This window comes from Nanorana parkeri, unplaced genomic scaffold (genome assembly GCF_000935625.1).
Source record: "Nanorana parkeri isolate BGI_ZX_2015 unplaced genomic scaffold, ASM93562v1 scaffold423, whole genome shotgun sequence".
Classification (NCBI taxonomy): domain Eukaryota; kingdom Metazoa; phylum Chordata; class Amphibia; order Anura; family Dicroglossidae; genus Nanorana; species Nanorana parkeri.
In genome coordinates this window covers 1,061,389-1,075,834 of record NW_017306691.1, presented here as the reverse complement: position 1 = coordinate 1,075,834, position 14,446 = coordinate 1,061,389, and the positions used below count along the sequence as shown (strand labels likewise).

General features: G+C 38.2%; 1 protein-coding gene across 11 annotated transcripts in view; it reads left to right on the top strand.

Annotated features, from left to right (window-relative positions):
- FN1 (fibronectin 1) overlaps positions 1–14,446 on the top strand; it is a 62,396-nt gene that overhangs the window by 29,174 nt on the left and 18,776 nt on the right. For 7 of the 11 annotated variants that reach the window (XM_018559955.1, XM_018559953.1, XM_018559956.1 and 4 more), the window contains exons 15-26: positions 109–285; positions 520–648; positions 805–894; positions 1,425–1,619; positions 3,222–3,494; positions 3,774–4,040; positions 5,082–5,176; positions 6,266–6,434; positions 7,308–7,394; positions 7,877–8,068; positions 13,225–13,407; positions 14,065–14,154. In XM_018559955.1, the coding sequence (XP_018415457.1) occupies positions 109–285; positions 520–648; positions 805–894; positions 1,425–1,619; positions 3,222–3,494; positions 3,774–4,040; positions 5,082–5,176; positions 6,266–6,434; positions 7,308–7,394; positions 7,877–8,068; positions 13,225–13,407; positions 14,065–14,154 (1,947 nt within the window). Of the gene's footprint in view, positions 1–108; positions 286–519; positions 649–804; positions 895–1,424; positions 1,620–3,221; positions 3,495–3,773; positions 4,041–5,081; positions 5,177–6,265; positions 6,435–7,307; positions 7,395–7,876; positions 8,069–11,114; positions 11,388–13,224; positions 13,408–14,064; positions 14,155–14,446 lie in introns of all 11 variants that reach the window. The other 4 variants (XM_018559954.1, XM_018559949.1, XM_018559946.1 and 1 more) reach the window with 1 other exon arrangement.

Here is a 14,446-nt window from a genome sequence, read left to right as displayed (position 1 = left end):
CCCCCCCCACTCTGAGTTGTTTTATATGGTCATTATAGAATGTCCTTAGATTGACTGACTTATGTACACCTAAAAAATAACCCCCTCCTTTTTCTTTTTTTTTTACAGGTCCAACTCAGTCTGGGGAATCTAGACCTCTTCCAGCAATAGTGGTCACTTCAGAGTCTGTAACAGAGATCACTTCACACAGTTTTGTGGTGTCTTGGGTCTCTGCTTCTGATACGGTCTCTGGATTCCGTGTGGAATATGAGCTCAGCGAGGAGGGAGAGGAAAAGCGTTACTTGGGTATGTGTCAAAATGAAGTCTTAAATACAGCTAGATGTTGTGGTGCACAGATTCCAGCCTGTTATTTGGTGTCAGTTTATTTTAATGTCGTAAATCTAAGATCCTAACTAGGTATGACATATCTCTGATTTTTATATATACTTTTTAAAATAAGCTTGCAGTTGTATGCTTTCGGACATTATCATTTTGTGGGCTACTTTTTAGATTTTTTTTTTTTTTTTTTTTTTTTTTTATATTTCCCCAACACTGCTTCTTCTGTCAGTATCCCAGACCTTCTGCCGGGCCGTAAATATATTGTTAATGTGTATGAGATCAGTGAGGAGGGAGGAAAGAGCTTAATCTTGTCCACTTCTCAGACAACTGGTAAGTGTGTGTGTGTGTTGTTTTTTTTTTTTTTATTGTGTTGCTTATCAATTTGCAAATGGTTACTTTATGATCGGCTAGGGATATTTAAGCTACTTCGATTTTTGATAAAATTGACTTCATAAATGTCCAGTAAAAATTATTGTTTTTTTTCAGCACCCGACAGCCCTCCAGAATACAATATTGAACACGTTGATGATACATCAATTATGATCAGCTGGACCAAACCTCAAGCTCCTATTACCGGTAAGAGCTTGCATGCATTGTGCTTTGCCTTCAAAATGTACACTGGCTATTGAATATTCTGCAAATATATATGTAATCAACTGATCATTTACTTTGTATGACACCATGAAGCAGTCTTCATGTGTCTATAGTCAGATATGGTCCTTGCCCAATCTTTGTAGGCTCTGAGCCGCCTTTGACAGAGGCAATAGGCTGGATTTATACATTTGATCAATCACTATTGTCTTTTTTCCTCCATGATAGGTCGTTGTCAGATCTACAAGTGCTCCCAATCCCTTCCGTCACAAGCACAAATGTGAACATAAACATTTTTGCAACAATCTTTTATAAAACACTATTTGGTAGCAGAATAATGCATAGTCTGTTGTCATCTAGGGTCTGTAGCTACCGTTTTAATCATCTGGCTTCACAATCAAATTTTTAAGGTCTTATGGGGACAGTCAGTGAATGGCTGCTGTAGGCCTACTGTATGTTGACTGCTGTGTTAAAGCTGCTTATCTGAGTGGAAGTTATATTTTTCTGTTTTACAGGCTACAGAGTTGTCTATACTCCAACTATGGAAGGAGCCAGTACAGAACTTATCCTCCCAGACACTGCTACTTCAGTGACCCTCACTGACCTTTACCCAGGTGTTGAATACAACATAACAATCTATGCAGTAGAAGACAGTCAGGAAAGTACTCCAATTACCATCCAGAAGGAAACCACTGGAACCCCACAACAAGGTAGATCTGTCACACTTATCATTGGTGATAAAACTTGAATTGGCACAGTGTGAAAAGAAGTGGGCAGAAAATTCACTTTTTCCCACAATAATGTGCATACTTACATTGGCACCTCATATTTCAATATGTCTGGATTGATGGATGAGATTATAGACTGAATTTTTAAACTACTTTTAGGAACATGCTTCGTGGTTCAAGGCCAGGAATGAATTTGAATGAATTTGAATTGAAGTCAAAGTCTGTAGGTTTCTCAGTACCTTGCTGCATTTGGCTGCTTCCTCTCATGTTTGTAGTGGCTGAAAATTCTTGTAGTCTTTACCAGGCTGACTTCAAGAACTTATGAGTAAAGACTAACAAACCGACTTATTCTGGTTTTTTTTTTTTTGTTTGTTTTTTTAGCCTTTTTAAGAAAGGCTAAGTGGGTTTATTTTGTTTACTTTAACAAAATATAAGTAACTTTTTGTGCTCACATGATGGCTGTCTGAATACTTTGTAGTGAAACAACAACAATTCATAAATGCATAATGCAGACTTCTTAGGTACCCACTCTGAAACGTTGAGGGTGTGATACCTCATAGTAACCCCTTAGATACTAAATATAGGTGTTTTCTAGAGAAACTGTTACTCACCAAATTTTTTTTAGTATTAACCCTTTTATTGCAACAAATGTAGCAATTGCAAGGCAAAACGGTTTCAATACCCTATAGCTCAATTCATAAAGCAAGCACATTAGAATAATAAGAATAAATACAAAATCTTTTTTAGTTTAATTTTCCATGCTGTGATAGTTTGACTGAGGAATTACTCATGCAACACTGTACCCAAATTTTATATTCTTTTGGAACCCAATGGAGCTTTCTTTTGGTGTATTTTAATAACTGCTGCTTTTTAGAGAAGAGAAAAATAAATTGGAGAAAACTGTTTCCCTTTGTTATAGAACATGGTAAATACAAATTTCCATTCCAGGAAAGCACAATTTGGAAGAAATTAACAAACCTGCTGATATTCAGGGTGTTAAAATATGGAGATTTGTAATGGTGCACTAGATACCATTAATGTAAAGATGCACAAGGGGAAGAGATGGTGAAGGGGCTAATGTACAGGTCACATACAGTAAGAGAATGGAGATAAGGGGTTAATGTGCAGGATAATGAAGGTGAAGGGGTTAACATACAGGTCTGAGCATGAACCGAAAATTGCTGACACACGTGCAAGAAAGGTGGGTGAAAGGGTTAAAAATTTACAGCCTCTATTTGCTGCGGCAGCTTGCTTTCATTGGAAACTAATGACCTTCTGCTAACAATGTGATGACCATTTACACAAGGCACAGAGCTGGTCCATCAGCTCTGCCTGTAGCTGAACCTCTCTGCTGTCTAAACATGTGAGAATGTACAGTTATATCCTCCAATATGGAAGCAGTTCAATAAAAATCCTTGTGTAAAACTTTGTAAACAGAGCCTTCTGTCTTACAAAATTGAACCAGAAAGCTTAACCGGCCTTTTCAATATTTTTATTTATTTTCATTTGTACCTCCTGATCCGCTTTTGCCTGCAGTTTCCATAGTTGGCAGTATAAATTGACAATCATGTTGGTTTTGTACAGTGACTGTTCCATCACCCACCGATCTGCAACTGCTTGATGCAACTGACATGAAGATAACCATTTCATGGAACGCTCCAGCAAGTGAAGTGTCTGGATACCGTGTTGTAGTGACGCCGGTTAGGCCAACAGGCCTTGACACTCAAAACCTGCCAGTGAGCCGAAGCACCTTTGCAGAGGTTGTTAACTTGCGCCCTGGTACCACCTACAGATTTGAAGTCTATGCAGTCAGCCGCGGACAAGAGAGCCAGCCTCTTGTAGGAGATTTCTCAACCAGTAAGTTCACATCTCTTGTAGCTGTTTTAAGTGAAGATGTTCATGAAGGTGACTCAGGTAAACTATTGTATAAGCCAGAGGAGGAAAATGTCCAGTTCAGAAGCGGTCAATTTTCATTTTCTGGATGACTAGAGCTTGGCGACATGTCGTGCCCTAAAAAGCCAGGGAAGCCCCTGCACAGACACCCTCATTTTTTCATAATGTGTGTGCACACTCTCACAATTAAACATTGCTTTTGCCCTTGATGTGATATGGTATGATAACCTCTCTTCCATGCAGAGTTGGATTCTCCCACTGATTTAAAGTTTGAAGACTTGACGGAGTCTTCAGTCCTTATTGTATGGACACCTTCGCGAGCCAAGATCGATCGCTATGTTCTTTCACTGTCTCAGACCCGTGGTGGTCAACCTCACCAGTTCGATGTACCTACCACTACAACAAGCTATAAACTGAAGAGTCTGCAGCCTGGAACAGAGTATACAGTTTCTCTGGTTGCACTGAAAGGAAGTCAGCAGAGTCAGCCTTCTACAGAAATCTTTTCAACATGTAAGTATAAATGTTCTTATTCCTCCTCTCTGGGTTTTTGTTTTTTTTTGTTTTCTCTTTATACTTGTTATTGAAACTGGTGACATATTTTTTGTGTAGTGTACCTTTAATTTATTCCAGAATAGAACATATGTCCGATTGATGATCTGTTAGAAACTAAAAAAATTTGTTTAGAAATTAAACATGTTTTATGTGCCGGATGGCTGTCTGTACGGGTACTGCAAGAAAAGTTCCAGGAAAATTTGCAAAGATTTTTACCCTCCTAAGCATCCAAATAACACTTCATAAAATAAGCCTGATCGTTAGGATCAAACAGATTCTTGCTGTGTATGCATTAATCAAATAATCCTTTCTGGGCAGCCGCAAAACCTCTCCTTTTGCCCAGGCTATAAATTGGTTACAGACTTCTCCCTTTCCACTGCTATTTTCGTGTATTGTCAATGAATTGGTTAAACCAGCCAGTATTCTAGGAATGTCTCACTGTCCAGCTAGCAATTCTCTAGCCCTTTCCTATGTCCTTTAACTAAGCACACACCTCACGCTTTTCATTTTTTCAGTTTGCTAATTTGTAGTTTGAAGAATACTTGAGTGATGTTTAAATATACACCCTGAAAACTTCAAATAGCCAAGTAGGTTGTAGGTTTGTTGGACATGTAAACCTTAGCGGAATATTTTGTAATCTTGGCGATGAAGGCCTGACCACTTCAAGCAGTCTGCAGGATGTAGGTTTAGGCAAATGCTGTCTTGTTGAACTAACCTCCATGCGAAATTCTGAGCACAAACCCTGGAAAAGGGTTATGTGAACAGACTGTAGTAAACCGCTCCCGGACTTCTCTTGGGTAAACAGTGGTATTTCATACTGTGCATCTATACAGATGATGTTTACTATACCCTGTACTACTGATGAGAAGACCTTTTTATTTAGTTGAAGCGTATGTTTATGGATGAGGGGATCTTGTACTGGATTTAAAAGAGAAAAATCCTCCTTTTAAATTTCTGTGTGGAGATATCTGCTGTAAAATGTAATTTCTTTTTTTTTAGTGGAGCCTGTTGGATCTATTCCTCCATATAACACAGAAGTTACTGAGACCACCATAATTATTACATGGACCCCTGTGCCAAGAATCGGATTTAAGGTAAAAACTAACTAAGAAATGATGTGATGAATAGGAATGAAGGGCAGTCATTGGGGTGTTCTTGGCTTTAATATGGTCTAGAACAGGTATTCGGTTAGGAAGTTAAGTTAGGCAGCCTCAACAGGCCCAACTTTCACCCCCATGCCCATAACAGATATGTGGGCTGCTGTGGCTATTTTTCACTGCTTTTACAAGTTTTCCTTTTAGAATTGAGCTTTATCCATTTTTTGTTTTGGTAGAGTTCGACTTCATAAGCATGCTTCTAAAGTCCAGGGCAGGTTTTCTTGAGAATGAGTTGGCTCTCCTAACTTTTGTCCCCTTAGCTGTACAGTGTGACAAGCCAAACTGGAAGGGAGACCCAAAAAAAGATTATGGTGTCTGAATATACACTCTCTTTTTCTCAAAACCTTGTTATAAAACCGGTATCATCCATAATGCTGATCAGTAATATCCATGTGTGCATGTTTTGGAAGTATGAGTGAGGGTTGTTGCAATAACCAATTTTAGATAATTCTAGGTGGTTGTTCATTTGTGTATTTAGGCTGACCGAGATTTTGTATTAATACATTTTATATCATTTTGTAATTCATTTTGACTCTCCGACCCTCATTAATACTGCTGTTTGTCGTGATCCTCCCTCGATCACTTCAATATCTTTTTGTTGTCTGAATATACTCCCCTACTTTGGTGAAATCAAGCCAGCTTGTAAAATGATATGCAGTAACACATACAAACCACCTCTCATTGGCTTATGCTACCTAACCAAAATATGAAACCTAGTTCCCTTTTCACTGACTTGGGTAACCTTCCTTGGCACATTGTCTTCAATCAGGGACATTGTTTTTATAGACCTAATTTAACAAATCTAATGACTAATTACTGGAAGAAATCTGTAGTATGACAAGGGTGGGATGTATACATTTTTTAAATTTTGTATTCATCTCTTTTTGTAACATGCTTTCTGGTCCAGGAGGGTGGTGAGTATTTTATATAATGCCATTTCAACTGTAGAAGTGTTTGGTGCTATAGCATTTTATGAACAGGCACCTTACAATATAATAATCTTCTTTGTCTTGTTAAATTAAACAGTTGGATGTACGTCCCAGCCAAGGTGGTGAAGCACCCAGAGATGTTGTCTCAGAGTCTGGCAGTATTGTGATCTCTGGCCTTACACCAGGTGTTGAGTATACCTACAGCATCTCTGTTCTCAAGGATGGTGAAGAGAGCGAATCCCCCATCACCAAGACAGTTGTAACTCGTAAGAATAAATCCAATTTTGTTTTTCATTTATGGCCATGGTACAAAGCCTCCTATAGCTTTGTGAAGGGGTTAAGGTTTACATGCACGCTGGCATTTTATTACTTTATTAAGGAACAATCTGGTCTTGAAACACTTGTTTTCTCATGTGACTTGTTACCTGAAAATGCATGTCAGTCAAGCTCTTTTAATAAAGTATATGTAAACCCAATCACATAAATGGCATGTAAGCTTTAACATGGTAATTCTTTTTACAAATTGACATATTACACAGACATAGTCCACCGTTAATCACTATCAGGAAACTGGCCTGAGAAATGATGGGTAGGAGTTGGTGTAGTGAATGTATGTAGACAGGAAGGTAAGCTGGAGATCAGCAGAACTGAGATGCAAAAAAAGATGAAAGTGTAAACCTAGCTGTGGTTTGATGCATCGTTTTTTAGCTCACAAAATATTCAGTTAGGGTTTATATGTACTTCAAGCAAACAGTGGCAGATACTGATGTGTGTTCTGCAGTACCATTGTAAACCCCGCCCAATGCCCCTTATGCTAAAAGTGTAACAGACTCTTACTGGTCCTTCAGATATATTTTGCTTTGTTCCTAAATCAATGATATTTGCAAATGGAATTAGATGGCGTAAGTCTGCTAAGCTGTGCATATTGACCCAGACTCTGAGGCATAGTTGGAGATCCGTAGACTAAACAGAAATAGAACAAAATGCTGTTTTCACAGCAGCTTTTACAGTTCCTTTTCTTTCTGTGTTTCCTGGTTTTGTTTTACGTCCTGTTCTCTGCTCCTGTTTTGATTTGCATTATAACCTTGTCTTAGAACAGTGATATTTAACAAGCTAATGCTTTTTTAATTGTCTTGCAGCAATTTCACCACCAACCAACCTTCGTTTCCTGCCAAGATCAGATTCTATCACTCTGACCATCTACTGGGATAGAAGTACCTCTCCAGGTAAGGAGTTTAGCTGAGTATGTGGAGTTAGGTGGCGATTTAATGATGACCCTTAATTTTTCAAGTTGGCATTTATTTGTGGCTCCAAAACAGAAAACTAAATTCAATCTAAAATGTTCAACTTCACATACCCAATACCATACAAGAGTCTCCCTAAATCACATGGAGTGAAATTCCATCAAACCACCTATTAAACTATTACATTAAATATTACATAAGCAAATACAGTTAAAGCCTTTTAGCATTATATTTCATCTTTGAGTATAATATATGACATATGATTAACAGAACTACGATTCATGTAGACTATTGTATGGTATGTAAGCTACTGATTTTATATTGCCTTTAGACTTTTTGGACTGGTTTTTATTACGGTGTCCCATCTGCTGGCACCATACCTAGAGAGCTGCTTATAGCGTTTTTTGTGGGTTTTTTTTAGTTTCTAAATTATTTGCTTATACTTTTATACTTTACTCCTGCAGGAATTACTGGGTACAGGATAACCTCCTCTCCCACGGAAAGGCAGCTTGGATATCCAACAGAAGATGATGTTGATGCAAGCCAATCCTCCTTTGTTTTTGAGAACCTTAGTCCTGGTGTGGAATATAATATCAGTGTCTATGCAGTTAAAGGAGATGAGGAAAGTGTCCCTCTCTCCAAAATAATCACTCAAGGTAATGACTTGACTATTCTGTGTCTATTTTACCTCTGGTTACTTCCTTAGGAAACAACCCTGGTATTGATGGGACTATTACTGCAGCTTTATAACTAGACAGTCTGGCCGTGATAAATCTGTTACCGCGGCTGCTACTTATGTCCTATTTCTATTGCTTTTGCCGCAATGCTTTGCTTCATTATTCTTGCTTGGTGCAGCTTACATTGGCAAAAGAGTTGTGAAGGGCACACAAAAATATGAAACAAATCTTGCTGAAATTATGACCACTTTTTTTTATTCAGCCTTAAATATAGATATCTATAGAATATCCATCTATAGATAGATAGATAGATAGATAGATAGATATATATCACCTTCTCGAGTATTTGGGGGGAAAAAACATAGGTTTAATCTCTTCCTTTTTGCGCTCCAGTAGTTTTAAATGCGCTATTAGAATTGGGAATGCTACACCTAAACATGTAGAAGTTTTGTCAGTTGTGCCTACTGTGTTTGTGTTGCCTTCAGATTTAGTGCTGAAGGACCGCAATAAGCCTGGCCATATTATGTGATATTACAAGTAGTGTGACAGATTGCAGCATAACATGTGCCAGTTGAATTCCGTAGCTGATATGATCAATCAAACACATTGAGTTACTCAGCATACTTACAAAAACAATTTCAAGATTTCCATAGGAAATCTTTTCTATTTCGATTTAGAATATAGAATTTCTATCGCTGTAGATCATTTCTATTGTATACAAGCCTGATGTGAATTTATGCTGGTTAGGATTCACAGTAGCGGCACTGAATTGTTTGGGGATGGGCAGATCTTGCTTACCAAGTCTGCCTTTTTGGTACTGGGCTTAATCTTCTAAACTAAAACAATATCACTACATAGATAATAAAGTCCTTCTCCCCAGATGTAAGGTGCCTTGTGTGTTCATAACTCGTCTGCTTTCCACAGTATCTGGCAAATATTTTATTGCAACCATTAGATATATAGTGTACTAATCTCTGCTTGACCCAATGCTGATGATGCTTCTGTTAAAATAGAAATGTGTCTGGACATTTTTCCAATGAACCTTTTTTACACTGCATTTCTAGCAAATCATCTATTTGTCTGCATAGCCAGTGTAACTGATACTGAACAACATTTAGGCAGCTTGAATTGTTAAAAGTGTATGCATATTCAACAATATTTTGTTGTATTGGATTGTGTAGGGATGGGGTTTTTGGGTTCCCTTTTTTTTTTTTCTATAAGGGTTTTCTTCGCCACTGGGAAGATTTCCATTTAACTTTCTGTCTAACCAGATACTAGAGGCAATCTTCCTAAATGAGGGATTTGTCTCATCTTGGACTGTTGTCACTGGAGCATTTGACCTTTTTTATTGGAGGATTTCCCCCTCACCTCTTGCTGGTGACAACTATAAGATTTTGGATTTCCATCACCTTGTCGGTGGCTGTGCTCACCAGGGAAAACAGAGTTAGCTTGGGTTCACATTTGTGCATTGTAACATCACATGTGCTTTGCTGCGTGTTTTTACATGCATTACCATTTGTTGTACTAGGGCAGCATATTCATTTGAATAGCTTGCCTACCGTATCAAAGTGCATGGCCCTTTGTTTTATTTATTTTTTTAATCGCATATTGAGGTGCAGTGTAACATGTGGTACATGTGCTTTGGGGTGCCATTAAGAAATCAAGGCACCAAACAATGTCACGCATGATCTTGGGTGATGCAGGGACCTGCAAAACATTCCCGCATTGCATAGATGTGAACTGGGGCTTAATCTCCCTGGCAGGGAGACAAATTGCAAACAAATCCTGACAGGGTCTAGATGTTACCTGTTTTACACATGTTTTTTGTTGTTTTTTTTGCTTTTGCATACACTTAAAGCTTTAGAGCCAGACGGGTGATGACTTGATGATCACAATGCATATAGGAGTGTATATGTAGGCCAAATAGCATTATAAAATTTAGACTATTTATTTGAGCCAACTGACCTTCATTTTCATATTTTCATTTATTCTGCTTTGTAAGGTTTGAAAGTGCCAAAGTTTTTTACTTTGTCTTTGTCCTGGCTAGGAAGGATTTACCTTCCTAGCTGCCAGTGATGGTTGTCACCAAGACATGACGTGAGAGGTGATCTCTCGAATAGGGACAAGGCAACAAGAATCCAAAAATGAATACAGATTTATGTTATTAATGGCAACAAATCCTACTTGCCTTGCATTTTAGGAAAATGTTAAACAACAATTTTGATTGGTTGCAGCAGACAAAATCTACGTTTGCTAATTTTATGTTCTCCACGTTTCTTAATCGCGTCCCCATGACATGAGCCATTATTGTCTCAGTGGAGGAAACTTATCTTGTAAGCTAAACTGGCATATAGCTTCATTGTTCTCTACTGTTCTCACGGAGCCAGGAGTTGTAATGCAGTATGTTTTTATAGTCAATCCAGCTCAGCTTAGTGCTTATTGATGGTTCTTCTAAAAGTCCATTCCCACAGCAACACTGTCAATAATAAAAAAAAAAAAATGCGGGTTGAAAACTAAGCACCCATCAGAACCAGCATGGTGCACTTTTTAAAGTGTTTGACTTCTTGACAGTGCTGATGGCTATGTGTGTTTTTAGACACCTTTTTGTTTGAGGATGACCATTGGTGTATCCCACATAATGGCCACATACAATGTAGGTAGAGGACAGGCGCACTTTAAAATCATAAGTTTCTCCTGCCACTTGAGTCTTCAATGCATTAAACCCAGAACTGAAACTGCTATATGCTAACCTCTTAGCATTTTCAAAAGTTTTTGCACATGTACTTTAGACAGATCAGATTGCACATGTAAAGGTACTACCTGCACAAGCTTTGCAAACTTCAATGCAGTAAAGCATCAATTCCACACTTGTTTTCATTAAATCAGACACACTTTGAGTATCAGTTGCTTTTTCTAATTTTTGTACTGCTTTAATACTTGTAATTATGCAATTCTTAATTGACATGCTTTGCTTCCTCCCCCTGCCTCCATTCCCTTTTGCTTCTTTCCTGCGTCACCCTGCCAGAGATCCCCCAGCTCACTGACCTAAAGTTTGTCGATGTAACCGATACAAGTATTGACCTGAGATGGACACCCCTTAACTCCTCCACCATTATCGGCTACCGAATCACGGTGGTTGCTGCAGGAGAGTCTGTCCCAGTCTACGAGGAGTTTGTGCATCCTTCACAGGGGTATTACAAGGTCTCAGGACTGGAGCCCGGCATTGATTATGAGATCAGCGTGATAACACTCATTAACGGCGGAGAGAGCACCCCGACCACAATCATACAACAAACGGGTGATTGTACAAACCTTGCCATCTGCAGAGGAGGGTTCTGTTGCATGTGTTCACCTGCATAAGGAAAAGGATATTGGTGGCCCCAGGAATATCTTTGATGGGGGATTCTTGCACTTTTAAGATAACCTTTTCCAGAAGTTTCTAGCTTGTAATTAAATAAATTGGCATGGTAGGTTTATTGCTGCTGTGTCATCAAAGCTAGTAACTTGAAACTACCCATCGATTATAGGTTCTTTCCCTATAGGAAGCCTTCTTTGGATAGAAATGGATGTGCTCTGTATCTCAGGGCAAGAAATAAGGGGAAAAGGTCTCCTTGAAACCTAGCTCATCTGTCTGTATAATATTTGCTTTATGCTTCAAAAAGCAAGAACAATTTGGGCAAATGTTCTTGTACAAAACAAGTGCACTTCAGGTGTAGTAACTTGTAGAATCTGCTACCAAAGCTTTACCTAACAAGTGAAGCCTGACTTCCTTTCGAAGTGCAAAATATTTATACAATGCGAAGCAAATTTACCAAAACATGGCTAATATTTTCATGTGGGTGAATCACATACAACAGTGTCTACCTTCTGCACTGCATGTAACTGTTGAAATGTCGGTTGTTGCTGCATGCATGTTGAATGTCCTTCAAAAAGAGTCTTTACTTCAAGTTCCAATATTGAAAAACCATACCTGTTTTTAAAACCTTTAGAATCTTGTATGTATAAACTGTTTCTGTCCTATGTAAAACTGAGTAGTAGCATATTTTTATTTTAAAAAAAAAAGAAAATCTATATATTAAACATTTTATATACTACTGTAATTTTCTGTTATATGGATGTAGGGTCAAGATACAATTTTAATACAGTAGTGAAATGTGAGTTTTCATTTATGAAGACGTGCAAAATACAGTAACCCATGCCAACGTGATTTTCGTTTTACTATAATCCCATCACTTAAACTGATTTTACTGGGGTCTGTCTCCCTACTGCGGACATTTATGTTCACTTCCCAGGTGGAACCAGTCCCCAGAACAGGATGTGAGGGTAAATCTTTTACCTTTTTTATATGCTCTCTGGATCCCTATCTGAAAGGGGAACTTCAAACTGGTTTGTAGTTATTTTCAGAAATGTACTAGTCTACCCAGCATTGTCCTGTGGTGATCCGTTGCTCTACTGCTATAGCCTGGGCTTCACATCTATTTCTTTGACCTCATTGGGAGCCTGATGACACACCACCAGGTCCACCCTCTGTTCACCCTGTGTCCCTGCTCCTGCAGTCTCCTGGGATATGTGACATGGCTATCCCAGTAGGCTGCAGAACAGACCTTTCATTCTTGTGTAGGCAACAATGATGACATGGGGCAGGGCTGGACTAAAAGAAATTTAAACAAGAAAAAAATGTATATTGGCTTTTTAAACTTGTGTAGGAGTGCCAACATTTTAGATTGAAGGTCTGCTTTACATAAGGTTCTAAACTTTCCTTCCGCTTTAAGAAAAAAAAAAAATATTGACTGGCCTTTTATGACTGACTGCTGACTGGGTGTCATGGTTTACTGCATTCTGTACACTATTGCTGTTTTGCACTGACCTATTGAGAAATTGCATTTATGGCTGGTCAAAGAATTACTTGAATTTGCATTCGGTAAACCTGATTTGTTCCTCTTATAATCTGGAACCTTAAATACCAACATTAATAACCCTTTTGTAAATCTAGTTAAGCACGATTTATAGAGTTGTTACTTTTTAATTTTTTTGTTAAAGTTTCATGTAGTGTTTGCATGTACTGTGCATGTATGTTTGGAATGTGCATACTTCTTGTATTGGCTAACTTTTTATTCCTGTGTTTCATGTTTTAGCTGTTCCACCCCCAACAGACTTGCGCTTCACTAATACTGGTCCTGACACAATGCGTGTCACTTGGTCTCCACCAACTTCCATTGAGCTGTCCAACTTCCTTGTACGCTTTTTCCCTGTCAAGAGACCGGAGGATGTTACTGAATTATCCATCTCTCAAACTGATAACATGGTTGTGCTAACAAGTAAGATTTCACTTGCAATGGAGAATTCAAATGAAGATTGTAATTCAATTTGATGGGGTGGGGTGAAGTGTGTGTAAAATCTCACTCGCATTGGGTAATTAGAGCAACTAAACTGAAGAGATGTTTGGTGATATTAACTTTGTTTTGTTTTCTTAACATCAAAAACAAGTGTTGGGGTGGGCCCCTTTAAGATTTTTCCCTCCCCCATGTTTTAGAGCAAAAACTGGAATGTGAGCATAGAGAATTTCACAAGAAGACGCCCTTTAAGTAGATGTTTTTACAGTGCTATCCAGATGGGCAACATCATAGAAACCTAGTTTAGGTTTCCTTTCGTTAAAATTGTCAGCAAGGTGAGCATCATGTTGTATTGATCCAGATAGCTGCGGGGGAAAGTTTCTGCAGTTTGCAATGATGGAACCCAAAAGTTCACAAGATGTAGCTTCCATCTTGTTCTTTTAGCTTCTATGTTGCTCCATTTTTTTCATTTTTTTTTTTAGCTGTTATTTGCTTTCCAAAATGTGATGCATGGTCCAGGTATTTCAGTAAGGGTTCTAACATTTGAGTAAGCTCTGAGTTCATTTTGTGATCTGCTTTCAGCTTGCTCAGGATTGAAAGGTGTATTGTTGGGTATATAATTACTATGTTTTTTTTTTTTAGATCTTCTTCCATTCACTGACTATCAGGTCAATGTTCATTCAGTTTATGAAGAAAGGGAGAGTGCTGGACTGCCAGGCAAACAAAGAACAAGTGAGTATTTTGGTACACTTTTTAGGTGACTTTACTTGCTTATTAAATTCCTGTATAATAACATATTCAGTTAAAGCAGGACTCCTGGAGTGGGGTTATACCCTCACTAAATATTTACAAATTTTGTAAAGATTTCCGCCCCACCTCAAACAGTGTTACATCTTTAAAGTGCAGTTCCACTTTTGCAGTCAAATTTGAGAAAATCCCCAATATGTTTCTGTTCCCATTCACACAGCATAACTAAAAATAAAAATGTATATTTGTAGTTTTTTTTTTTTTTTTTTTTTTTTTT